Source organism: Astyanax mexicanus, chromosome 11 (assembly GCF_023375975.1).
Source record: "Astyanax mexicanus isolate ESR-SI-001 chromosome 11, AstMex3_surface, whole genome shotgun sequence".
NCBI classification, from domain to species: Eukaryota; Metazoa; Chordata; class Actinopteri; order Characiformes; family Acestrorhamphidae; genus Astyanax; species Astyanax mexicanus.
Genome location: NC_064418.1, coordinates 30,835,205 through 30,863,077, shown reverse-complemented (window position 1 = coordinate 30,863,077; position 27,873 = coordinate 30,835,205). Strand labels below are relative to the sequence as shown.

The following is a 27,873-nucleotide window of genomic DNA, read 5'->3' as shown; positions in this document are numbered from 1 at the left end:
GCGGTAGATGAGAGTGAATGGTGAAGCGCGGTGTTCTCTCCTCAGTGAAGAGCAGGGCAGCAGCTGAAGCGCTGGATTTAGGCTCGTTTACAGCCCGTCAGTCGCGATGGGAGCTCTGGGTGTGTTTGTGGGCTTCAGCTGGTGGATTTCCCCGCTGCTTCTGTGGACAGGTGCAGCCGCCTTTAACCTGGACACCCAGACCGTGCTGAGGAAAGACGGAGACCCGGGCTCTCTGTTCGGCTTCTCCATCGCCCTGCACCGCCAGCTCCAGCCCGAGGACCGGAGAATGTGAGTAGCTACTGGGAGCACTGGAATTAATGGCTGTGATTGAGCATGGAGGAATTGTGTTTCATGGTTAAAGTGGTCATGGTTAAGTAACTTAGCCCGTGTCTCTTAATGCACCTGCTATATTATTTCCACTCAAAATGTAAATTATAGTTCGGCTTCTCGCCTAAAATCTTACTTTTTTAGCTAACAAAAATGTTGGTATTTTTTGCCTCCCAAATATGCCTGAAGTTTTTTGAACAAAAAATCATGAATAAGCCAGTTTTAAATAAAAATATAAATTATATTACGTTTTCAGTATTAGTTAAGCTTGCTGTATACTTTAGACACAGTTTATATTTGTACAAAATATTAACCCCCACTATTGACTTTTTTTTATAATTTATTATTTATTATATCTCCTCCTCATTATTTATACATATATATACAGGAATTCTTAATTTCACATGCAAATTCTAATTTTACCAATTAATCTATTTACAATTACTCTATCTAACAATTATACAGTTAATTGCACTTAATATCTATTTTCTGTAGAATATAAAGGTTTTCTAACAACATCAGTTTTTTTCTGATTTTGCTATTTATAGGTATATGTTTGTGTAAAATGAACATTGTTGTTTTATTCTATAACCTATATATTGGCATGTTCTCCTCCACCAGTCTTACACACTACTTTTGGATTACTTTATGCCACTCCTGATGCAAAAACTTATGAAGTTCAGCTTGGTTTGATGCCTGTGATGATCATCTTTTTCTTGATTACATTCTAGAGGATTTAAATTAGGTGATATCAAGGAAAAACATCATTAAGTGGTCTCTTAATTTTCCAGAGCTGTATATATTTTATATAATTTTATAATTTCTTTTTCTGTCCCATATGTCCTGGTCAAACATTTAAATCTGCATAAACACCTAATAAAACAATATGTGACCTGTACCCAGTAATGCCACTTCCTCTGACAGGAAACGTGAAAGGTGAGATGTGTCAAACTCCTATATTTAGAGTTTGACACATCTATATTTATTATTTGCCACATATGGTATTTTATTGTGATATAGATTTTTAGACATGGAATCTAGTTTGAGTAAATGTTTGGTAAAAAAAAACTGTACAGCCTGTCAGTTGTGATGGGAACTCGAGGTGTGTTTGTGGGCTTCAGCTGGTGGATTTTCCCGCTGGTTCTGTGGACAGGTGCTGGACACCCAGACTGTTCTGAGAAAAGACAAAGACCTGGACAGTCTGTTCGGCTTCTCCATGCTGTGTGAGGAACCTAGTTCGAGAAAATGTTCATGTCTTAATATGGTTAAAATGGTTAACAGAGCCAAATGATCAAGACTGAGTAGAATTTTTCCAATCTTGAAATGTACCAACAATTCTAGAATAAGTCGCCAATACAGTGTTTTTATGATAGAGCTTGTAACTTTTATTGAATATAGAAGTGGCTGTGGTGGGACTGTCTTGTGTTGGGGGAAGTGGAGCTTTTGAACAGTGCTGCTACAAGTTAACAATGCCGTGCTCAATGCGCTTTCTAAGTGGATCAATCCCAAAGAGGAGTCTCCACATGCCTGGGCTGCACTCATTTAACATCTTAACAATGCCTCAATGAAATCTAAATCACTAATAGCGCAGAGTGGGGAAACAGCAGCAGGCTGATCAAGAGAGTAATGAAAGCAGAATAAGCCTAAAGAATCTGCTGCGTTTACCTAGTTCTGTAATTATATAGTGTTTGTCCAACGCTTTGCTGCTCTTTGCACCTGCTCTTTTAGTGTTCCTTTTGGAATGAAGGAGATTAATAGGAAGTTTGTTGTCACTGTAATGCAGAAACAGCCTTTATTTTTCTACAAAGGTCTTACATTAGATGTTGGATCATTGTTGTAAGGATTTGATTGCATTTTCTCAAGATAACAACTCCATCCTAATTCATCCTAAATGTATTGGATGTTGTTTACTTAGCTTTTCTAGTTACTGTAGAGAAGAACTTACTGTAGAATAGAGAGAATATGAGTCTTTTATTAGAATCATTAACTTATTGGCACCATGTCTTATGCCAGACATGGGCTAAAGAGGTTTAAATCCCACCGGGATTGAGCTGAACTGTGGAGCAGAGGAACTGTGTTCTCTGGAATGATGGTGCTCAGGCCAATACCTTTGGGATGAGTTGGGGATTGAGGACTGTCCCAACATCTTGACCTCACTAACGCTACTGTTTCTGTATGCAATTGCAATGCAAAACTCTTTTTAATACCCTTAATTCTGAAAGAAAATACGAATGAACTTGTTTGTAAAGGTAAAAAAGTAGCCAAATTGACTTTTTAGTATGTATGCGTTTGACCGTCATCAAATAATGATGTTAAGCTGTTAACTGTGATAAAATAGTAAATATAGTTGCTTGTTAGTAGTGCATTAAAACCACATTGAACAGCTACTGACCTTCACAACCCAAAGTTAGAACAAAGTATATGAGACATGTACTTGTATATTTGTGTGTGATAAATGCAGTGGGTTAATATATAATAGCTTCTGGACCAGACGGTGTTGAGCTTATAGGCTGCATGAGCAGTCATGCGTCAGATAGAGCTGAATGAGTGGACAGCAGGAGGGATAAAGATGAGTATGGTGTCCAAAGGTGAGAGGGCATTGTGTCACACAAAGCGTGGTGTGTTTTTTTTTTTTTTTGTGTGTGTGTGTGTGTGTGTGTGTGTGTTAGAGAGGGTGTTAAAAGACACACTCACATATGCGAGTGTGGGTGTGAGAGAGCAAGACAGAGAGAAAGGAGGGATGTGGGTTTATTTAAACTTGGTTACTAAGAGTAAACACCTAAAGCTATATGTATTTAAGTGTTTGGAAATAGATCTAAAATTCTAATGAGATTTTATCTAAGGTTTGTGAAAGATCTTGGTTTTAAGGGGCCAATGTAAATCCACAGCTCTGGAAAAAAATAAGAGACCACTTAAAAATGATGAGTTTCTTTGATTTTACCAAATTAAAAAAATCTGGAATATAATCAAGAGAAAGATGGATGATCACAAGCCATCAAACCAAGCTGAACTGCTTGAAGTTTTGCACCAGGAGTAAAGGCATAAAGTTATCCAAAAGCAGTGTGTAAGACTGGTGGAGGAGAACATGCCAACATGCATGAAAACTGTGATTAAAAACCAGCATTATTCAACCAAATATCAGTTTCTGCAAATAAATGCTCTAAATGACAATATTAGTATTTTTGAATTTGGGAGAAATGTTGTCCGTATTTTATAGAATAAAACAACAATGTTCATTTTACTCAAACAAATACCTATAAATAGCAAAATCAAAGAAACTGATTCAGAAACTGAAGTGGTCTCTTAATGTTTTCCAGAGCTGTATATGTGCCTATTCCTATTTCTAATTGGCACAAAATTTTAGAAACTCGCACAAACAGAAGAAATGAACATTTTAAACATGCTTAAAAAGGGCTTAATAAACAGTGCAGTGAAAAAGTATATTGTATTTAAATTGAGTTTAAAAGATTGAAAGAATATTGGGTTAGGAATACAGTATCGTGAACTGAATCACAGGGCTGAGTGTATTGTTACACCCCTATTCCTAAAGCTATGGTTGGACTCCTTGGACTCTTTGGCTAATGAGCAGCAGGTCATGCTGGACTGGGAATCGGGTTTCCTTAATGGTTTAGTCTCTCGTTGAGTTTCTCATGGGCTAGATGGAGTTTTTGGAAGTTGTCAACATCCTGGCAGTTATATCAGTTATGCAGTTGTCTGTGGGAGGATCATGTATTTGGTCTACAGGTGGCGATCAGTTTTCTGTGTAACTATATATGTGGGATCTGCAGGTCACACTCAAAATACAGGCCAGATTTCAATCACTGCTACCTTCTGTCTGCTGCAGGATCTGCCTTCTTCACACTACTCCTAATGTAGTGGACAGTGTAAACACAGTGGATTGTACAGTGGAAGGGGCAAATGCTGAGCCAACTTTTCTTTTGTCATATTTCAGTATCTGCAAGGAAAGCAATCAATGCTTCTGTGAATATTCAGGATGGATGATGGTGTATGGGGTTGGTGTTTGTTTACTGCTTCACCCGAGAATGGAGGTTATACATACACAAGGCCATCTGTGCTAATGTAACCCGATAGACAGGGGATAGCTGGAAGCAAGCTTTTACCAAAGCGGTACAAATCAGAAAACCTATACACTGCAACTGCAGGTTGACTGAGATACTGCTAGCTGTTAATGCAACACAATAACTCTATTGTATGGTGTTGTTTGGTTTTTGTCAGGTGCATGATTGCCTAGAGCACAGTAATATAGTAGTGAAGAGCATTAGCAACTTCCAGTTTTAGATTTTTCTTAATATAGGTTATTCATGATTCACTACACAACTAACTGTACTGTAAGTGAAAAGACAGATATATGTTGAAATATGTTAGCGTGAATATTTAGTGCAGGTGCTAAAATAACAGATTCAGTTTTTGAATAATATGCTTTGGTTTGCTGGTGAAGGTGGCACAAGTCTGATCTTTTACGTCATACGTGTTGTTTGTGTGGATGCGACATTTTCAATTCCAAATTAGGCCAATTCATATGACTTTTACAACAAAGAGAAGGGGAAAAGGGCATGATGGGAAAGGAAAATAAATATGGGTAGACAGAAAAATGGACAACAGCAGTGAGTAATAGTTTCATTGATGAGATAATGAAATATTTGGACTAATGTCTCTTTTAGAAGACTTACATTTCTAAAGAAATAGCTGAACAAAATTTGGACAAAAATGGGAACTGAAAAGTTGTAAAGTGACGGTGGCAAAGGTGAAACTGAAACTTCATGTGAAGCATTTCTGTTTTACACAGTACAAACCTTTCAGATAAATGTTAAAGATCACATTTAAATGATTGCGTGAACAGCCTTAAATAAACATCATTGTTGATTTTGTGATTTTTTTTTTTATTTGGGCTACTTTCATCTGCTGTGTGACTGTAGACTTTTTTCCTTCTATTTTCATTGTTTTATCTAAAATATGCTTGTATAGCTCACAATTTGGTTCGTATGCTTTGAATCACAGAAATCTTAGGCCTTAATTCCAGGACTGAATTTCATGCCTCTAAATTTTCCCCCGCTTATGACCCAAAATTTCTTTCAGATTAGGCTGTAATGTGGTTCGGAGGACGTTTCTTATCTTACAGATCCCGAACAACTGCAGTGAGTCTTTGTACACTCATTCTTGGAAATGAATGAAATGCCCACTCCTGAACAGTTGCAATTATTTATGGATATGAAAAAGTGCTTAGGAACTCAGCTTGCTAGGCCAGAGGCAGCTGCTGTTACTGGCACTGCTTGTGTTGGTAGGGCTTGGTAAAGGGTACAGTTTTTGGGGAAAGTGACAGGCATCAACCAGCTGCTGTAGCCCATCTGGCTGTGAAGACACAGCTGTGGACAGTGTAACTAGAGTCTTTGTGTATGCACACACACACACACACACATACACACGCACAAGCCACAAACTCACACATACACACAAAATGCTAGTTCAACCAAAAACTATTGACAAAACCTGCAGAAGTTAAAATACTAAAGATTCCATCATTTTATCCAGGTTGTGTGATATTTATTTTAATATATTGTGGCGCTGGTTGTGCCAGTATGAATTACAGATGTTTAACAGCTGCCTGGATTGAACTTAATCAAAATCTGGCCCTTTTCTAGAGTTACTGAGGGGTACAAATAAACATGTCTAAAGATCAGAATGGAAGCATGTCTTGAATGCCTTTAGATAGGCTGAAAAGTCTAAAAAAATCATGATTTCCACAGTGAGGTCATTTGACCCTGACATTGCTCAGCAGCATTAGCAATCTGGGAGTGGCATCTTTAGGGTGGTGGCCTGGTAGACTGGCAAATTCTCTACATTCACATCGGATGACTTCTGTGTTCTTTGTCCATTAACTACACGTTGTCCATTTAGAATATTATGACTGCAATTGTTATTTCTGCACTCACTGTCCATTTTCAGCTCAACTGACTACATAGGACACATAGTTTTGTCATTCCCAAGTGTAGCCCTTTTTTTACTCTGCATTTACACTTTATTAGCCTCCATTCACCACCGTTACACTGGTATGATAGATCAGAAACAGCTGTGCTGCTGGAGTTTTTAAACACTGTGTCTACTCACTGTTCACTCACTCATTACCTAGCTGCTCCACCTTGTAGACAAAGGCATAGAAGCAGGTTTGACATGGGGGGGGGGGGACACATTTGCTAAAATGAATCAAAGCCCACACTAATAGTGACTTAATAGTGCCGATTTCAGTACCCCCACCAGGAAAAGCACCCCCTCTCGGGAGCGTGTGCAGCCATGTGTTCCTGGCTTTAATTTAACTTAGAAAATGGAAATACCCAAGATACTGTTCTAAGCTACACTGACCTCTTCTGTAAGGGGGTGCTTATCCTGGCAGGGGGGTGCTGAATTCAGCAATGTAGTAGTGCCTAAATCAACACCCAGCCAGGAAAAGCACCCCGACTTGGCAGTGCCTACGCACCATGTTCCAGAAAAAAGGCGGTGATAATCGCTGTAGCTAACTTTACTTAGAAACGCGCTCCTGAAAGGAGGGGGTGCAGATTTCGGCAGGCTTTCAAAATAAAAGTTTATTTTAAAACGACGTCTGCTTTTTCTGGGGTATCATTTCTGACATTCTGGTTCATACGCCAGTGCTTGTAGATGTCAGAATCAGATACAGAAGTTGATCTGTTGCTGTGCACTTTGTTTTGGTTATCCCCTAGTATTTCAAAGTACATCAGTGGGCACAGGACACTATTTCTCAGTTCAGCGGTGTTCAAAAACTCAAGCAGCACTGCTGTGTCTGATTCAATCATATCAGCACAACACACACAAAAACACCCTGATCATGTCAGTGTAACTGCTCAGTTGTGGTCTTCTTAAGGTTCTGACCATTAAAGAACAGAGTGAAATGCGGGTAATAAAGTATGCAGAGAAGCAGATGGACTACAGTCTGTAATTACAGAACTACAAAAGTGCTCCATCATAATATACTGACTGGACTGTAGACTTTTTCTTTCGTAGATCTCTTTGAGATCCATAGTCAAAACAGTCATTGTTGGCTATCTTTACAGAGCATTTGCTTTACTGTTCACACTTTTTACTGCTAAGAGAGAGAGAGAGAGCTAGCGATAGGGGCCATGATCTGAAGCGTGATTTGGCCAGGATTGAGTCTATATGGGAAATGTTGGACAATGACCATTATCCTGTGATCAGCATGAAGCCTCTCATTCATCCTTATGGCCGAGTGACCCAGTAAAGATCCTGTGTAGCGCTCTGTGGTTCCCACAGCCTGGCTGCCCACTCATCTGAATGAACCCATGGCGTAAAGCAGATTAAGTGGCTTTGGGTTCACAGATGAAAAGATGAGATTTCTCTCCACTATAATGACTGGCCTGTTTTCAACGTGTTGAGTAGTTTGCTGGACCTAAGTGCTCGAGCCGTGGCGAGTAAATGCCAATGTTGTCCTTCAGTGACGTGCTAAATTCTACAACTCTTGTTGCACTGTAGTGTGCTCTCACTTGCCAAACTAAACCTCTTCCTGGCAAATGTTTGCAGGAAATGAAGAGAATTCCAAGTTTTTTTTTCGTTTGTAATGTTTAACAACAGTGACAACTAGAACTGGGCAGTATGTCACAATTATTGATATATTTGAAACCATTTAATCAAAACCATTTTATATTTATCCATATTGTAATATAGCATCAGTTAACCAGTTAACAAATGTGATTCAGTGTCAAAATGGAATGTGATTGGGTTGTTTTGTTTCTGGATTGGTGATACACCACAGAGTATAATCTTGTGCAAACTTTATTGTAGAATATACAGTATCTCACTAAAATAAGTACACCCCTCACATTTTTGTAAATAATTTATCATATCTTTTCATGTGACAACGCTAAACATATGACACATTGATACATTGGAAAGTAGTGAGTGTACAGCTTGTATAACCGTGTAAATGAAAATTGCCAAATTGTGTGGGCACGAAACTTTACTAAAGCTTCACAGGTTGCCACTGAAACCTCCTCCACTACTTAATAATGTGCTCCTCCACCTTTGGTTTGAGGATGCCCCACAGATGCCCAATGTTTAGCTCTGGAGATGTGCTTGGCCAGTCCAATGCTCTCCCATAAAAAATATGTTAATAATATTTAAAATATACAGCTCTGGAAAAAATAAGAGATCACTTATTTTTTTTTATTTTACCAAATTAAAACCCTTTGGAATATAATTAAGAGGAAGATGGATGATCACAAGCCATCAAACCAAGCTGAACTGTTATCCAAAGTTATCCAAAAGCAGTGTGTAAGACTGGTGGAGGAGAACATGCCTAGAAACATGAAAATTGTGATTTAAAAAACAGGGTTATTCCACCAAATATTGATTTTTGAAATCTTAAAACTTTATGAATATGAACTTGTTTTCTTTGCATTATTTGAGGTCTGAAAGCTCTGCGTTTTTTTTATTATTTTAGCCTTTACTCATTTTCTGCAAATAAATGCTCTAAATGACAGTATTTTGTTTGGAATTCGGGACAAATGTTTCCCATAGTTTATAGAATAAAACAACAATGTTCATTTTACTCAGACATATACCTATAAATAGTAATCAGAGCAACTTATTCAGAAAGGAAGTGAAGTGGTCTCTTATTTTTTTTCCAGAGCGGTGTATTACTGTGTGTTGCACTGGTATCAGGTGAGGTGATCAATACGGAAGTGCTGTTGAAGTTATTAAACAATAAGTTCACACTTTAATACCAATCCTTTATGATCATACTTTGTTAATGTTGTCATTGAATCATATTGTCTCCTATCGTCACCATTTCTTTGAAACATATCAAGATGAAAGGTTTTAGTCTTTTTGCCCAGTCCTACATGATCTGTTGTTGTATTGCTGTTGGGTAAATTGGTCAATTACTCCACCCAGTTCAGTGGAAATGTTGACCAGTATCATGTTTTGGACAGATCTTTAGTGTTCTCTTTTTTTTGTAGCTCAGTAAAAACAGTGAATGCTTATATACACTATATATGTCCAAATGTTTGTGGACACACCTTGTAATGAATGAATGAAGGCATTCAGCTACTTTAAGTTGCACCCACTGCTGGCAAAGATGTACAAATGTACAAATGCACTCATACAGCTGGGTTTGTCCCTGTAGAGGAATAGTGCAACAGAATAGGACTCTGGAGTAAAGAAACACGAACCTATTGGCACCAGGCCTAATGCCAGACATGGGGTAGAAAAGAACCAATGCAGCCTGAGCTGTGGAGCAGTGGAACAGTGTTCTCTGGAATGGTGGTCCTCCATTCAGTACTTTTGGCATGAGATGGAATACGATATTTCTACTTTGACCTTTGACCCTTCAGTAGATTTTTTTTCCTCATACTGTAAATTAACAATTTTTATAGATAAAAAGACATTAATTTTCTTCATCCTGATGTGTGGGATATTTATTCTGTCAGTCAGCAGCCAATACTTCATTCACTTCGTTTAAATCATGCAGTAGTGTGGGAAAGCTTGTGGCTTCATGTAAAATCTGTTAACAGTAGCTCCTTTAAAATCTTGCTTTCTTTTCTCCCTCCTCATGCTTGTATGTGTCCTATTCTGCTGGTCACCCCTACGCCCTAGTCCACCCAGCCCTGCCTGGAAAAAATGAGCCTGTCTCCATTTTTTTTCCTGCAGTCGTTTGTCCAACAATAAGTTCCCTATGTGCTCTGCTGGTCCAGAAGTAACTTTTTCTTTTTCATTACTGTGCAGTAGGACATGCCAAACGCCTTTTTAGAAAGGTTTCTTTATGATAACTGTCACTCTGCACTTAGCTTAAGTCACTGATATGGTGCATGTTACTCTTACTTACACTCTTATAGAAGGTTCTTTAGTAAAGGAAATAGTTCTTTATGCAAGAACCATTTAATTGCCTGAGTGGTTTTTGATTTCTTAGTTTATGCGTTCCTAAGATTAAAGGAAAACCTTACAGTAAAGCTGTGCAAAATGGACATGAAATAATATTACAATTTATCAGGGTATTTTTGTAATAACAACATTCTTGGGATTAAAAAAATAGGTAACACTTTACAATAAGGGTAAATAAATTATGTATATTACTGATTTCATGCAAAAAAATAATGTAACAAAATACATAAAAACTGTGTAATGTAACTACCACAATAATAACATACATACATGCTGAGCATGTAGTGTTTATTATAGTAATCGGCAAATGTAATAATGTAATCAACAAAAAATACTCTTAAACCATTACAGTACTAACAGTCTGTTTTTATGCGTAATTTTGCTGTTATCACAATAAGTCTTTTTCAAATCATGATATTACAGATATATTGTGTATGAAAAGATATGGCACGCACCTATTCACGAGTCAAATAATTTTCAGTCCTAAAGAGAATTTTCTTACAGTGTAGACTTCAGAAAGCCAAATCAGAATTAAACTTAGTGAGAAATGTTTAAAATGTATAAACGTATCTGTCTTGTATATATAATAGAACTGTCCAGAAAGGTAAGATAAAGTGTATGTTGGGCATTATCTGAAACAGTATATGATTATATTATAGTCAGTACTCTTATAAACATTAACTTTTTGCTAATTCACTGTGTTGCTAACACTATTCCCAGTGTAACTAAGCAGCTTTTGTAAATTATGTTGGATATGGTTAGTACTGTTTGTAAATTGGCCCAGTGTGATGATGGTGGTCTGCATAAATTATTGAGCTAGTCCAGCTGGCTGATGGAACAGGAGACAGACAGACAGCTGGAGCTAAAGTGAGCTGTCATCTTTCCTGATCATCACACTGATCCTCACATTACTGTCTGACAAAACATCTCTGTAGTACAAACACAAGAATGCACAGGAATACAGATTGCTTTGTTCATTACTGATTTTTATTTGGACAGGGGTTAAATACAAAAGTTATTTTATAGGGCATCACCATGGATTATTAATGATACATCACTTATATTGAGTGTAAAGGTGTTCTTTTATCCTGAGAGTGCATTAATTATTAATATTATTGTTGGCTTTATTGACTTTTTTGTAGATTGTTGATTGGAGCGCCCAGGGCCAAAGCTTTAGCCTATCAGAGAGCTAACATCACCGGGGGTTTGTACAGCTGTGACATTACCGCCCACACTGATGACTGCAATCGGATTGAGTTTGACAATGAAGGTTAGTGACACAAATCTAAAACTCTCTCTCTCTTTTTTTTTTTTTTTACATTTTTACAAAATCAAACACTCATCAAAAAATATTTTAAAAAATTGTTCCAACCACAGGAAATCAACTGACAGGAATGGTGGGTGTGCATGCTTTCTAGTTGGACTCATGCTGTGCCTTTGTAAAAGAATTTGAAAGCAATTTGAGCAGTTGAAAGAGTTCCAGAGGGGTCGCATCATAGGGCTTCAGGAAGTGGGATGGCAGCAATGGATAAAAGAAAGCATGCACCAGCAACATGAGGGGTCTGGGCGACCTACAGTACAAATACCAATGAGAATTAACCAGTGCCAGCACCATTGGCAGACGGCTGCTCATTTCTGGACTGGGTGCATGCATACCAATATGACGACAGCACTATTGATGCAATAGCTATTGCAATAGCAGAACACTATTAGGAACCTCTTCAAGCACTGTGCCAAGATATCGGACAAGTTGTGTTAGACATGTTACACATGCGTTACACATCACTCCTGTACTGTATTTGTAGATCAATAAGTATTATATCAATTTATACTGTATCAGTATTTATTTGTAATAATGTGTTGATCCTGGTAACCCTTATTTTCCTTCAAATAGCATTGCAATATGATAATTTTATTTTAAAAAAGATTGAAATTTTGCACTCTGTACAGAATTTAACAGATTATTTTGAATGTTTTGCCATTAGCTGATGCGCAAAAGGAGAGTAAGGAGAATCAGTGGATGGGTGTAACTGTGCAGAGTCAAGGGCCAGGTGGAAAGATTGTGGTAAGACTCATTACTAAATACATTACTTCATGCTAAACTGCTAATGCCATATATATTGTACAGTTAGATTATTGTTTAATTGCCTCATTCTCCATTTATGTGGCTTCTCCAAATATTAAAGTAAATAGTAAACAGTAGAGGTAATCATGTTTTCTCCTTTTTCCTGTTAGACATGTGCCCACCGCTATCAGAGGCGGCTGTTTGTGAACAGCCCACAAGAGTCACGTGACATCACCGGCCGCTGCTACGTTCTCAGTCAGGACTTGAGCATTGACAGCCAGTCAGACGAGGATGGTGGGAACTGGAAGTTCTGTGAAGGGCGTGCCAGAGGTCATGAAAGGTTCGGAGCCTGTCAGCAGGGCCTGGCTGCCGCCTTTACCAATGACTACCATTACCTCATCTTTGGAGCCCCAGGAGCTTACAACTGGAAAGGTAGAGTTCAAGAAGCTTTAAAGAAACTTACTTTCCATGGTACAGTTCATAGATAAAGATGTGTCTTGTTTACTGTAGCTAACCACTAAACAGAACACAAATGTAGGTTTAGTTTGCTATGTGCATACTCTTGCCCTGATCTATGTTCCTCTGTGTCTTTCAGGCATTGTGCGAGTAGAACAGAAGAACAACACCTTGTTGGAAATGGGCTTTTATGATGATGGACCATATGAGGTTGGAGATGAAAGTCGTCTGAACCCTGAACTGGTGCCTGTTCCTGCTAACAGTTACTTAGGTGAGTTTGAACTGTTCCTGATTAACTTTGTTGGTACATATTTGCCTAACATGTATTAGATGTATTCTTAAATAAATGTTTAGTAAAGGATTTTGAATGGAAAGGGTCATGCATATGCAACAGGTTTTCCATTATATGGAATAAATAGTACTACCACCCCCTACATGGTTTTGTATAGTGTGTGTCAATTATTAAAGGACAATCTGATGTTCTGTATTAATTTCATCCACGATTAGCTTCAGTTATTTTATGTGCAGTGTTATTCATCTCTAGAAAAAAAATAAGAAACCACTTTTAAAATAATGAGTTTCTTTGATTTTACCAAATTGAAAACCTCTGGAATATTTAAGAGGAAGATGGATGATCACAAGCCATCAAACCAAGCTGAACTGCTTAAATGTTTGCACCAGGAGTGGCATAAAGTTATCCAAAAGCAGTGTGTAAGACTGGTGTAGGAGAACATGCCAAAATGCATGAAAACTGTGATTAAAAACCAGGGTTATTCTACGAAACATTGATTTCTGAACTGTTAAAACTTTATGAATATAAACTTGTTTTGTTTGCATTATTTGAGGTCTGAAAACTCTCCATCTTTTTTATTATTTTAGCTATTTCTTATTTTCTACAAATACATGCTCTAAATGACAATATTTTTATTTGGAATTTGGGAGACATGTTGTCCGTGGTTTATAGCATAAAACAGCAATGTTCATTTTTCTCAAACATATACCTATAGATAGCAAAATCAGAGAAACTGATTCAGAAACTGAAGTGGTTTCATTGTTTTCCAGGGCTGTATTTAAGATATGATTTTCTATTTTTGCATCCGTCAAAAATGCTTACTTATATTTCTTACTGAAATCCTTTTACAGTCTATGTCAGGGTGATAAGCAGACCAGCAGTATTTCTGGATGTAATTATTTACATTATAGAAAAGTACAAGATAATAGTATTTTAAAGGTCAAGTTTTTCTTGTTTTATTTTTTTTTTTCTCTGCAATCTGAAAATATTTTGGATTATTGTCCCAAGGTTTCTCTCTGGATTCTGGCCACAGCATTACTGAGAAGGGCAAACTGATTGTGGTGTCTGGAGCTCCCAGAGCCAATCACAGTGGAGCGGTAATCCTGCTGGGGAAAGAGGGTGAGGTGTCCAGCATGCTCTCACCAGTATACATTCTGGAAGGACCTGGACTGGCCTCTTCATTTGGATATGATGTAGTAGTAGTGGACCTGAATGGAGATGGGTACAGCAAAGAATTTCACTTTTGTTGCTTTTATGACCTTCTGACATCAAAAATTGAAAAAAGGGCCAATGAGAACTTTTAATGTATTAATTTGTTAATGTTTGAATATTAATTCAGGTGGGAGGACATTGTGGTGGGAGCTCCTCAGTTCTTTCAGAGAGATGGGGAGGTGGGCGGAGCTGTGTACATCTACATGAACAGGGCTGGAAAGTGGAGCAGTGTGGTGCCCATCCGCCTCAATGGAACTAAAGACTCCATGTTTGGACTGGTGGTGGAGAAGATTGGTGACATCAACCTGGATTCTTATGATGGTGGGGTATACTGGATTCTTTGTGCTTTTGAGTGGGGTATTTATAGTATGTCTGTTTGTTTGAGAAACAGAATGAGAAAGAAAGAAAGAAATAATTTGACCCAAATAATGAAATGATGAGCTGTCTGTAAACCTATTCAGTGTGTGCGTATGAGGATTGTAGAAATGCTATAGAAAGTCTAAATTAAATTCTTAATTAAAATTCAGAATCATGCAGGCTGGGACCAATTAGGAGAAGATGTGCAGTTGTTAGCTAAAATACACTTTTAATTGTGGTACCACAAACATACCATACAATCAGAGCAATGAGTATCACTTGCAACACCCAGTCAACCACCTGAGATACCATAGCAACTGCTTGGCAACCACTTAGCAACATGATGGCAACACCACAGTAATCACCTTGGGAACCAATCCAAACAAGGAGCAACACTATAGCAATCACTAAGCAACAGTATAGCAAGCACAAGACCCTGTTACCACAAAGCAAGATAATAAATAGACCTGACACTAATACCATTATTTTAAATATTCTCAGTAAATGATATTATTGCCATTATTGGACCATTTCATGCCACTCAAATTAGATAATACATATAATAATACATTTAAGCATTTCTTTTAAATAATAATTAACATTTAGTTATTTCACCATATTTAGAAATTGGAATTTAAATCTGAGAGTTTTGAATAGAAATAAAATAAAATAAAAGTCAACATATGTCCTCATTTACAACAGTGGGCTCTCCTTGCTAATTACACAGAATAGGCGATATTAAGCCCAACAACAAATACATATGGCAGTTCCAAGGCAATGTCCATATACTGTACAATAAGTAGATAACGTAGTTATTATGACAAACCTAAGCCTGTCACATCACAAAACTCCGCTAGGAGGGTGAAAGCTAGCATGTGTTTCTTCTTAGCCACATGATGCAAACAACTGCATCTTTTACAACTGCTGAGAATGCAGCGTCATTTGACAGCTGAACAAGCTTCGAGTTCTGTTATGTCAGGATGTCAGGCAGCAGACATTCACACTTGGTTGAGATGTAGTTTTTCACAGTTAAACAGGCTAATATATATATATATATATATATATATATATATATATATATATATATATATATATATTTATATATATATATATTTTTTTTACATTGGTAGTTAACTGGTGTTCTTAATTCTTCTTTTTATATTCCAAAGTGTCAGTTCATCTGTGTACTAGTTTGTTTGGTCTTTGCATGATTTGTTTAACCTCCTTTATTTTTTCTATGGCAGATATTGCAGTAGGTGCTCCTTATGCAGATGGGGGTTCAGGACGAGTGTACATCTATCATGGATCTGCGGACGGCATAAACACTAAAGCAGCTCAGGTCTCTCTTTATCTCACTCGGCCGCTCGCTCCATCTCTACATCTCTCTCTGATTCTCTAACCTCTTGATCTTCCTGGCTCTCTCTATTCTGCTGTTTATGGGCTTTTGTAATGGATAACAGCCTTGAGAGCAAAACACCATTACTATGATAAAGGGCAGGGAGAGCAATTTTAGACAATTTCACAGCAAACTACAAAGGTACTTATAGACCTGGACCACCATTCGCTGAATTTCACTAGTGATGTATTACATAAGGCTACTCTCTGGCCACTGAGTAAAACATGTACAGTAGGCTGTGTTTTGTAATCATTGCATGGTATATATATTACATTTTTTTGCTTTGTGCTTCAGGTTCTGGAAGGGAAGCAGCATGGTATAAAGATGTTTGGCTATTCTTTGGCTGGAAATATGGACTTGGATGAGAACTCCTATCCGGATCTGGCTGTTGGGTCTCTATCCGATTCAGTGTTTATTTACAGGTATGCATCATATGTTGTTTACTATCAACTAGGCCTATCATGGTAATTACAATATTAAGTTATCATACAGTTATCATAAATTTGGGAAAAAAATTGATAAAAATAGAAATAAATTTAAAAAAGAATCATTTTTTTCCTGATGAACTATTGGTTATTGCATTTATTTAACATGGCAAGTCCATGAAAATGAATGAGCTGGTATGTCCACTTTAAAATATATGTTTTATTTATTTAGGTTATTTTTTAAAAGTTCCAGTGTTTGAATATCCATAATATCATTGCTATATAAAGGGTGTAATTGCATTACTTTGCCATTATACAGTATTATCATTATATTAAATAATATACTTTATTGCAGTCCTTTCAGGGACAACATATCTTATTACATAATAACTACATAAAAAGTAGTTATTGTGACAGTCCTACAATCACCAATTATCTGTCTCTATCTTACAAAACTGCAAATAAACTTAAAACTTAAAATCTATTTTAGGTCCAGACCTGTCATCACTATGACGAAAGAAATCAAGGTTACACCAAGGGAAATTGATCTGACCAAGAAAACATGTGGCAACAGTATTTGGTAAGATGTTTTTGCATGGTGATTGGAATGTATTTTACATTGATTATGTTTTTTTTAAGCCATCACATTTACGTTTTTTTTATTTTATTTACAGCTTAAATGTTGAAGCTTGCTTCACCTACAAAGCGAACCCACCCACATACAGTCCTAAACTAAGTAAGTATAAATTAGCTGATTTGGGTTTTTAAACCTCTACTATTTATGATCAACATTATTCTACATAAAAATGCCAAAAGTCAAGGCTCACAGTATGTAAACTGTTTGTGAAGTGTTACTATAAGGAACTTGGGAACCCCGGACGTTTGTGAGTTATGAGGTGCTAGCTTGAGTCAATGAGGCTGGCCAGTGTTTTTATGGCAAGACAGTGTGAATTACTGTATTTTACACACTTTAAGGCGCACTTAAAATCCTTTAATTTTCCCAAAAATTGTCAGTGTGCCTTATAATCTGGTGCACCTTAAGTATTAATTTTGCTAGTCAGGTTGTAAGGAGTAGTAAAGCCACTCCACTGAAGTGCAGCGTTATACAGGAGTTTCAGTTTAGTTCTCAAGCAGTATTAGCATTAGCTGCTAACCATGCTAAGTGCTAGCTCTTTTGCCGTTCAGAGGTGAGTATTATCGGCCTGTAGCCTGCTGCTAACCCCGGATAGCACTGCTCGAGCAGCATTTAGCATTAGCCGCTAACCACGCTAGCTCTTTTACTGTTCAGAGGTGAGTATATTGGACTTTAGCCTGCACATTTACCATATTAAAACAAGCTACGTGGGATGAACTGCTTGCTAATATCACTCTGGCTTACCGGAAGACTCAGGGGTTCAGGGGTCTGGTGGCATTAGCCGCTAACCTTTAATGCTAATGCTAATGCTTCAGCTTTAGTGGAAATCTGTAAATTTAAGCTCACTGTAAATAAACGGAAGCACTTTACTCACACAAATAAACAGTTTTTAGTAGAGAAATCTGTGTAGATTAACATCCAGCCATCTTTTGACTTGTCTGACTTGTCTGAAATGCTTTTTTTTTTTAATTACAGAATTAAGAATTTACTTAATGTAGTTTAGCTTTACAGGTCTCGCCACCTAGTGGCCAGACCTGATGAATTTAGAAGGAAAACATGGTGACACCCCTGTTCCTACTAGTAGTTACTAGTTACTATTGTTGCATAAAATGCATCTTATAATCCGGTACTATGCCTTATGTATAAAAATAGACCTAAAAATAGACGTTTATTGTAAGTGCGACTTATAATACGGCATGCCTTATCGTGCGAAAATTATGATATGTTCAGGCCAGGACTGATGAATGAGAGGCAAATTTTAAGTGTTTAACTTTCCTTAATGCACACTGTCACAGTTGTCATTGATAATATTCCTGCATTGAGACCGATCATGTCATGTGTTTACTCTGGCAGGGATTTCCTACACACTGGAGGCAGAGTCAGTCCGCAGGAAGCAGGGAATGCCCTCCAGAGTGTCCTTCCAGGATAAGAAACCAACAGATCAGGATTTCCAGTCTACAGGCTCACTGGAGCTCAAAGGGCAGAACAAGAGAGCCTGCTACAAGACCAAACTCCGGCTGCAGGTACCAGATGTGCACTGTCTTCAAGCACAAAATGCAAAATAGGATTAAACACTGCACCTTATAATTAGCTTACAATCTTGAATCTGATAATTCCCAATAAAAAGCTAAAATACGAAGATACATGTTGTTAGTATATTACAAAATATAGAGAAAAAACATTTTTACATACCATATGTGGGATATTTTCCTATAAAAACTAAAGTATAAAGGTACATGTTGTAGTACATTACACATTTTACAGAAAATAAATTGTAGCATTATATATATGATATATTCCCTTTTAATAACTGAAAAAAACATGCTGCTGAGCATATTAGAAAATATACAAAAATACATTGTTACATGCCATATGTATGATATTTACCCATAACAAACTGAAATATAAAAGGTATATGTTAAAACATTTTTTTAATAAACAGAAAAAAATAATTTATAACAGATTTATTTGAACATTCTTTCATAATTTATGGGGCAATTTTCTTATTGTTCTTATTGTTAATTAATTAATAACATTTTGAATCTGAGTTAGAGGTTTAGGATTAGGAGCAGGTTCAGCGTTAGGATTTAGGATTTTGGGTTGATATTAATATTATGATTAAAGAGTTTACAAAGCATTCACCGTGGACTATTCTAATAAAGTGTGTTAAGTTTTCATCAAACATTTTTATTTTTTCCAGGAAAACATCAAGGATAAGCTCAGAGCAATCCCCATTGAGGTGTCTGTGGATATTGCAAGCGCCAAAAGAGGCAAAAGACAGAACTCTTTACCAGAGCTGGTGCCAGTGCTGGACTCCAGTCTGCCCAGCAAAAACAGCACAGAGGTAAACATGTACAGTGCAGCTACTGCTTGACTTCTCTTAAACAATACTATGATCATTAAAACCAGAAACTGTAATAAAGATGGACGCTGTGTCGTCGTTCCCACTCATTCAACGAAAATGAAGCCAAAATCTTCTGCCATGTTGGCGATCCTGATACCCGAGTCTGCGCAGTAGAGACCAGAGGAGGGAGAAAGACTGTGGCGAGACAGCCCACTCATTTAAATAACCCTGCCCCTGAGGGCTGCCTCCACAGAGCTATACACAGTCTATGGTCCCACCAATACTGTCATTGGTCCCACCCCAGCTAGGTGTAACCCAGCCCATTTACAATAACCACACCTTTTTGAATAGAGCTGATTAACTTAAAAAAAAAGCGAGTTCTGTGGGGATATAAAAATGTAACAATATAAGCAGAGGTTACACTAGCTGTTGCATTTAAATAATGGAGGTACGTGATTAAAAGTTGTCTGTTTTGCCATTGAAACCTTTGGGGATGGGTGAGGTTACACAGCTTTCTGCAACCGAACAGCAGGGGGCGCTCGACCTGTGGTGACTTCACTTGTGAGAGACGATGCTCTGTCCAGCTATACACAGTTTATGATCAAAACATACAGTAGCTGTAGAGACACAAGCATATGCAGCCTAACCAGTGCTTTCATTTTCTGTCTCAGGTCAACTTCCTAAAGGAAGGGTGTGGGACTGATAACATCTGCCAGAGTAACCTGCACCTTCAGTACAGATTCTGTTACAGAGAATCCAATCAGGACATCTTTCCCCCATTACCTGTGTAAGTACCAATTCAGTGGACTATAAAATATGAAGCATGCTTTTGTTGGCAGTCAAAAACCTTGTATATCCTAAGTGGCAACATTACAGGACAAGCAAAACAAACTAAAAAAAAAGATTTTATTCTGGTTCTTAACTGTTGGCTCATTTATCACAACATTTGTGGTATTGTTACTCCCACTGTAATAGCAAAAATGTAACTACAGTAGTTTTAACATTTTGCCTTTGGCCTAATGTTTTGTGATGGACAGCAACTGATTTAGAGGATGTGTTTGCTCAGGATAGAAATGTTGCCATGGCCATAGCTTTGCATTTGGTGTTAAAAATAGTGCAGAGTGTTTTGTGTGAGTTAAGTTTAAAAACACTACAATCACACACTTTAAGGGTCTACAAGAAAAGTGTGATAAGTGGATAAGTTTTGAAAAAATACAAATAGGCAGTGGAAATTTGGTGTACAAATATGTTACTGACAAAGAAAATCTATTTTGAGCTATAAAAAAATAAATACATCAGCACAGAGTTAGTTCAGTAATGTAGGCCTTTACAATGGAGCTCTCAGAATCTGACACACATTTTGTTATTGAAGATTGTGTGTAAACATTTTTATTAGATTTATTTTAGGTCTACTGTATACAATTTTGATTATAATTTTAGTTGATTTTTTATTTTATTGTCCATGTCTGCACTGATGTTTTAAATACCGCATGGCCATGAAATGTTGCCTAGAAGGCATGGAAAAGTTATTAAAAAAGGAAATTGTTGTTGGTTTAGTTTCCCCCAACACCCTTTTTATGTGTTTTTTAGCCTTTGCAATAATTGGTCTTTTGTACTTTAGCCTTTCACAAGCATACTTATGTTGTAAATGCCAAGCACTTTAAAAACTCAATAAACAAAGCTTTTTAAAAAAAGTTAAAAAACTGTAAATAACGTAGGCACACTTGAGACAACTTTTGGCTCATCATTGAATCAAATTTTGCCATAGATTGATTTTACATACATCAGGTCTTAATATAACCGACTTCAGTATTAAACCATATTTCAGTATATTGATGTGTGTTTTTGTTGTCTTTTACAGGAAGAATGGTGTTGCGGTTGTTTCTCTGAGTGATCAGAAGGACATCGCTCTGGAAGTCACAGTGAGGAACAGGAATGGAGATGATGCTCATGAAGCCAAACTTGTAGGACAGTTTGGGGACTTGCTCTCATACTCTGGATTCAGGTCCCACAGAAACAGCATGAGCAGCAAAGTAGGCAACTATTTTATTATATTACATTTAAAGATTAAAAAGTAATTGTGGGCAATAATTGTGCTGATGTTATGTGATATACAGCTCTGGAAAAAAGTAAGACACCACTTAAAAAAGATGAGTTTCTTTAATTTTACTAAATTGAAAATCTCTGGAATATAATCAAGAGGAAGATGGATGATCACAAGCCATTAAACCAAGCTAAACTGCTTAAAGTTTTGAACCAGGAGTGGCATGAAGTCATCCAAAAGCAGTGTGTAAGACTGCTGGAGGAGAACATGCCAAGATGCATGAACACTGTGATTATGTTGTCTGTAGTTTACAGAATAAAACAACAATGTTAATTTTATTCGAACATATACCTATAAATAGCAAAATCCGAGAAAATAATTTAGAAACTTAAGTGGTCTCTTAATTTTTTCCAGAGCTGTATATTTCCGTAAATCATATTTGAAATGTTAAAAGATACATTAATTTGAATTTCATTTATTATATAATAATATTTATATTCCTCAGGACAAACAAGTGATCTGTGTAGCCAATCAGAATGGCTCCCAAGCAGACTGTGAGCTGGGAAACCCTTTTAAAAGAGATTCTGAGGTACACATTTACACACAATACTGTTATTCATTTTTATCATACTGTAACTGACTGTACTGACCTTATTATGGTACTTATATTATGCTATAGGTCACATTTTACATCATACTGAGCACTGCCAGGATCTCACTCAACACCACAGAAGTCGAAGTTGATCTCCAGCTGGAGACGTGAGTTACTGATTATAAACTAGTTTCGGGATACAACGGTTTTGTGTTCATTCATGGTTAATTGTTTCACCTTTTTATTGTTACATGAAAACCTCTGGATTAATGAGTTTAAACATACTTTCCTCAACAGAACAAGCCTTCAGGAGGGTTTGCGTAAAGTACGAGCGAAGGCTAAAGTTATGATTGAGCTTCTGCTGTCTGTGCAAGGGTCTGCATCACCTCTTACTTTATATGCACGACTGACTGAAACAATTACAGTGTGTAAAGTGGACATTATTTTTTATTTTTAACACTTATTTGCTGTGAATTAGGATTGCTAAGCCCTCTCAGGTGTATTTTGGAGGAGTTGTTAAAGGAGAAAGCGCCATGAAGTCAGAGGAGGATGTTGGCAGTTTGATCGATTATGAATTCAGGGTAAATGTTGTAGATATGATTTTTAAATATATCTGTTAATATAGTGTCAAAGGCTGTGAATACAATCATGTCATTTTCCTCAATAAAATACTGATCTTGAAAAATTTTACATTTGTACATCAGGTAATTAATTTGGGCAAGCCTCTGAAATCGTTTGGCACAGCCTATCTCAACATCCAGTGGCCTAAAGAAACTTCCACGGGGAGGTGGCTTCTATACCTGGTGAAGATCAACTCTAAAGAATTGGAGGAGATCAAATGTTCACCTGAGAAGGAGATAAACCTTTTGGGACTGACCGAGGTAGAGTATCCACAAGTCTCTCCACTCTTCCTCCAGACTCCAGAAACCTTGATTTCCAAATGAACAGCACTTCATGTTTTCCTCTGCTGACAACTTTTATGGAGCTGCAGATTAAATTTTCCAGCACGACTTGGCACACTGCCCACACTGCCAAAAGTACCAATTGGTAATAATATTAAAATGATCTGAAACACTGGCCTTTGGGTTTTCATTGGCTGTAAGCCAATAAATAATGTAACTTTTCAATGATATTCAAATTTTTGAGAGGCACTTGTAGTTCTATAAAACAACTGACCTTACCAGTAAGCCAACACTTAAATTGTTGCTGTCCAAATAACATCCTCTAAAAAAGTTTATAGGGTAACCAAAAAAATAATAAGTGAATGTAAATATATTTTATTCTAAGAGGACTTCTAATTGACCTGTTCATTGTTTACATAATCTAAAGAAAATTGTTGTGATGAAAGGATATATGGAGATCTTTGGAGTGTAGTATTTGTATCATGACTTTCTGAATCATTGACTTCTGTTACAAATCTGATAAAATTCTTGTATTTTTTTTTTTTATCTTAGTTGGGTGTGCCATATTATATCGTATGCAATAATACAATTTTATTTTTGTTTTGTTGCAGTAGTGTATTCTTGAATAATTATGTTTTAATTGAATATTTGTCATATCGCCAAGAATATTGTTATCGCAAAAATACCATGAAATATCGTGATATTATTTTAGGGCCATATCGCCCACCTCTAGATTGTGAAGCAATACTTAACCTCATAAACTGACTAATCAACACAACAACTCTCTTTATTTAGGCTATATTATAATAAACCTGCTTCCCCATTAACCATTTCCTGCCCTGTACCTTCAGCGTTCATCCAGGAAGAAGCGTGAAGCAGAAGAAAGCAGAAGCACAGAAACCAGCAAAACATCAGTTTTTACAGATCAAAGGAAATACAAAACTCTGGTAAGTGAACTAGAAATGATTATTTCTATCCATCCTTTTCCTTGTTCATTTAAATAATCCTGTTTAAAGATGTGCTAAATTTCGGAATTTGTTGCACTTTTATAGTCCTGTCTTGGAGATGCAAGATGTGTGGAGATCAAGTGCCCTCTGCTGAACCTGGACAGTAGTGCAGACATAATTCTGAGGTCACGGCTTTGGAATGCTACATTCATTGAAGTAAGCTTGGAAATTTTCATTATGATGAATATAATGTAATTGTGTACTGGTAATGTGCACGCAGATTAAGTGCTACCTCTGAAATGTTATCTCTTCTTTTTCCAAAACAGGAATTTTCATCTTATAATTATCTGGATGTGATCGTGCATGCATCCATCAGTCTCGATGTTTCTGCCAAGAACATTGTGCTGAAAAACCCTGAGACACAGGTAATATTAGTCAATAGTCATTATATTATATTATATATTATATGACATACTGGAGACAAAATATATGGAAAAAAAGATACACTGTATGTCTAAAAGTGTCCTTTTATAATTAGTTATAGTGAATTTGACTATTGTGAATGGTCCTGAAAATCAAGTGCACATTTAGTGCTTTCTCGCAAAACACCTGATTCAACTAACTAGCTCATTAACCAGTCCTTTTAAGAGTTTTAGAGATTTGTAAAGCATGGAATCCTCTAAATTTGTAATTATATAAAGGGCACTCCCTGCTTTCTATCTTATACAGCTCTGGAAAAAGTTAAGAGACCACCTCAGTTTCTGAATCAGTTTCTCTGATTTTGCTATGTATAGATATATGTTTGAGTTAAATTAACATTGTTGTTTTATTCTAGAAACTACGGAGAACATTTCTCCCAAATTCCAAATAAAAATATTGTCATTTAGAGCATTTATTTGCAGAAAATAAGAAATGCCTGAAATAACAAAAGAAAAAGATGCAGAGCTTTCAGATCTCAAATAATGCAAAGAAAACAAGTTCATATTTATAAAGTTTTAAAAGTTCAGAAATCAATTTTTGGTTGAATAACCCTGGATTTTAATCACAGTTTTCATGTATCTTGGCATGTTCTCCTCCACCAGTCTTACACACTGCTTTTGGATAACTTTATGCCACTCCTGGTGCAAAAATACAAGCGGTTCAGCTTGGTTTGATGTTTTGTGATCATCCATCTTCCTCTTGATTATATTCCAGAGGTTTTCAATTTCGTGAAATCAAAGAAACTTATAAATTTTAAGTGATCTCTTATTTTTTTCCAAAGCTATATGTTTAATAATATCATTGATTTAAAAAGAAACATTGGATGTGAATGTGCCAAAAAACATTTCTCAACATACTTAATAATTTTTCTTTACCAAAGGTGAGACTGACTGTGTTCCCCGAAAATACTGTGGCTCACTATGGTGGGGTTCCATGGTGGATAATCCTGGTGGCTGTGTTGGCTGGCATCCTGATGCTAGCTCTATTAGTACTTCTACTTTGGAAGGTAAGCCCAATAGAGACAGACCTAAGACAATAGTCATAATTTATCAAGCCATCATTATAGTGTAAATGTCTTTCCAGTTAGCTAAAGCTTTGGTAACGTTTGGATATTTATGGTTTAATGTCTATCTAACCTGTACTGTGCAAAAGTGTTGCACAGACCTTGCCATCAGTTGTTTGCAGTGATCAAACCCCTTGCTCCCTCTGTAGTGCGGTTTCTTCAAGCGAGCCAAAAAAGACCAATACGATGCAGCGTATCACAAAGCTGAGATCCATGCTCAGCCCTCAGACAAAGACAAGCTGTCCACAGAGGCCTAGAGGCCTAGCCTGGGTAAAATATACAAGATTACAAGCGTGCCCAAGTCTGCAGTGATGCACAGCTTTAACAATCACTAACGCCTCTTTTGCTTTGCCAAAAGAAAAAGAAAGACCCGAAAGCTTTCTTGTGAACAGTGTGCCTCCCTTGCTGTGTCAGTACTGTGTAAATTTATAAATGTGAACAAGAGAAATGATTATGCTTGCTCATTTGCACGTATCACGTTTGTTGCTTTTCTTCTTTCTCCAGCACTTTTCCTATTTGTCTTTCCTTTTTTCTTAAGTTTTATTTTAAGCTGCTTCTTCTTTGCCAGCTTGACTGCTATGAATGCTTTTTACATGTTGAGCATGCCCTTTCAACAATATGTGCTTTTTTTAAAGTTGTGTTTTAAACAGTGTGTTTGTTATTTACATGCTTTTCATTATCTGATTACTGCACAACATCAGAGTTTGTCAGAAATCTGATTAATGCATTTACATGATTTAGACAATGGGAAAAGTCAGAGTTTAGAAAAGTAGATCAATATTTTTTTCTTAACAACTAGACAATAATCTCACAGAATTAAAACGTTACATAAACATGTGACCTGTAAAATCAATGCCGTATTTGTTAAGAAATCAGCACTCAATATGAACACACATCAGCTAAAATATGAAGGTTATTTAAATCCTTCAGTGTCAGTTTAAAATGCTGCTTGCTGATTTTCATGATTTGATTCGCCAAGGTCTGTTTTCACTCATGCACAGACTGAGAAATCAGAGAATACTAAGAGTTAAAGACTATACATGCATTTAAAATATGATAACTGAGCTAATATATAGCTCTTTTAATTGATTTTGTGAATCTACACTATTTTTAAATAGACAAGACAAAACAAAGATATTTATTATACTTAGAAAGGAATGTAGCACACACATATACACAAATTCTGTGAAATACAGTGAGCACACATGCCCGGAGTGTAGACAGCCATCGCTGCCACACCCAGGCAGCAGCCTCTGCCTTTGCTCAAAGGCCCTACAGTGGCAGCTTGCAGAGAATGGGAATTGAACCCACAGTCTTGTTTTTGATGGCTCGATACGCTAAGTGCTGAGCTACCACTGCTAATAATAAGATATTTGCAAGAATCCAGTTATAATCGGATTATGAAATGCATGTATGCGCAGTCTATGTACATGTTTCTCAATCTTGGAGGGTCCTGGAGGCACCCTGCCCTGCATATTTTAGTGCTTTCCCTGCTTTCCCATACCCTCATTAATTAGCTGATTCGTTCAACCAGCGGTGTTGGGGAAAAGATAAAGCATTACATTTGCAGGGCAGGGTGCCTCCAGGACCAGGTTAAAGAAACACTGTTCCAAACCTTCAGCCTTCAAAAGCTTTTTTACATGTCTTATAAAGTCATCAAAGATATACAATATACTGATATGAATAATTTTTTCTGTTCTTTTCATTAGTGTGGATTTTTCAAACGTTCCAAGAATGATGACAGTGTTCCTAAATACCATGCTGTGAGGATCCGGAAGGAGACACGCCACTTTAACGATGATAGCGTCATGTTCGATCCCTTTGAGAAGAAGCAGTGGATGACTACGTGGAGTGAGAACGAGAGCTACTCCTGAGACGTTTTCTTTTCTACATTGTCTGAAACACTGTAGGACCATCTGGTGTCCAATCAAGATTCAGGGACATGGATTCAGGACTTCATACAGTCTGTGTTGGCAGACCGAAGAAGCAAACTGCAAGAGAAAGACTCTGTGTACTGGATTTAAAAACAGCAATGATCAGGCAATGGTTGAGTGTAAATTAAAGATATATTTTGTTTTTACTTCGCCTGAAAAGTCTTTGCACATACTCTGGAAACTGGAGCAACCCTTACATTCTGTTTGTATACTTGGACTATTTCTAAAGTACTGAGTATGATTTGATTTTGTAAATATTGAAGTTCTTTTACATATTTTTTTATTTATTTTTTTGTCTCAATCTTAATAGGCCAAAGATTTTCCAAGTTATTTCTTAAACTGTGAAGTTTTTTTTTAAAGCAAAAAAAGAAAAGTGTCACAAGCACAATCGTATTCTGAGGATTGGAGTTACCAGTGGAGAGAGAAGAAAATGATGGCTGTTATTTACATTGATTAAAAAAATTTAAACTTAGAAA

General features: G+C 36.8%; 1 protein-coding gene across 2 annotated transcripts; it reads left to right on the top strand.

Moving 5' to 3' along the window:
- itga6a (integrin, alpha 6a) lies at window positions 1–27,873 on the top strand. Of its 2 annotated transcripts, XM_049484554.1 has the most exons (26): window positions 1–288; window positions 11,397–11,524; window positions 12,240–12,319; window positions 12,490–12,751; window positions 12,915–13,046; window positions 14,076–14,289; window positions 14,407–14,600; window positions 15,881–15,975; window positions 16,327–16,454; window positions 16,948–17,037; window positions 17,132–17,193; window positions 18,445–18,614; window positions 19,292–19,435; window positions 20,107–20,222; window positions 21,297–21,468; window positions 21,985–22,068; window positions 22,159–22,238; window positions 22,369–22,446; window positions 22,550–22,652; window positions 22,776–22,952; window positions 23,825–23,920; window positions 24,026–24,136; window positions 24,247–24,345; window positions 25,281–25,406; window positions 25,613–25,733; window positions 27,173–27,308. In XM_049484554.1, the coding sequence occupies exons 1-25, from the start codon at window positions 107–109 to the stop codon at window positions 25,718–25,720; spliced, it is 3,231 nt and encodes a 1,076-aa protein (XP_049340511.1). In that variant the 5' UTR covers window positions 1–106; the 3' UTR covers window positions 25,721–25,733; window positions 27,173–27,308. The 2 variants fall into 2 exon arrangements, with proteins under 2 accessions (XP_049340511.1, XP_049340510.1); XM_049484553.1 differs by lacking the exon at window positions 25,613–25,733 and having other exon boundaries at window positions 27,173–27,873.

Excerpts from the sequence above, each read along its gene's own strand:
- itga6a (XM_049484553.1), top strand. The coding sequence starts at position 107 with ATGGGAGCTCTGGGTGTGTTTGTGGGCTTCAGCTGGTGGATTTCCCCG. Across the intron at positions 15,976-16,326 it reads TAAACACTAAAGCAGCTCAG|GTTCTGGAAGGGAAGCAGCA; the intron begins GTCTCTCTTTAT and ends TTTGTGCTTCAG. Across the intron at positions 24,346-25,280 it reads TGAAAAACCCTGAGACACAG|GTGAGACTGACTGTGTTCCC; the intron begins GTAATATTAGTC and ends TCTTTACCAAAG.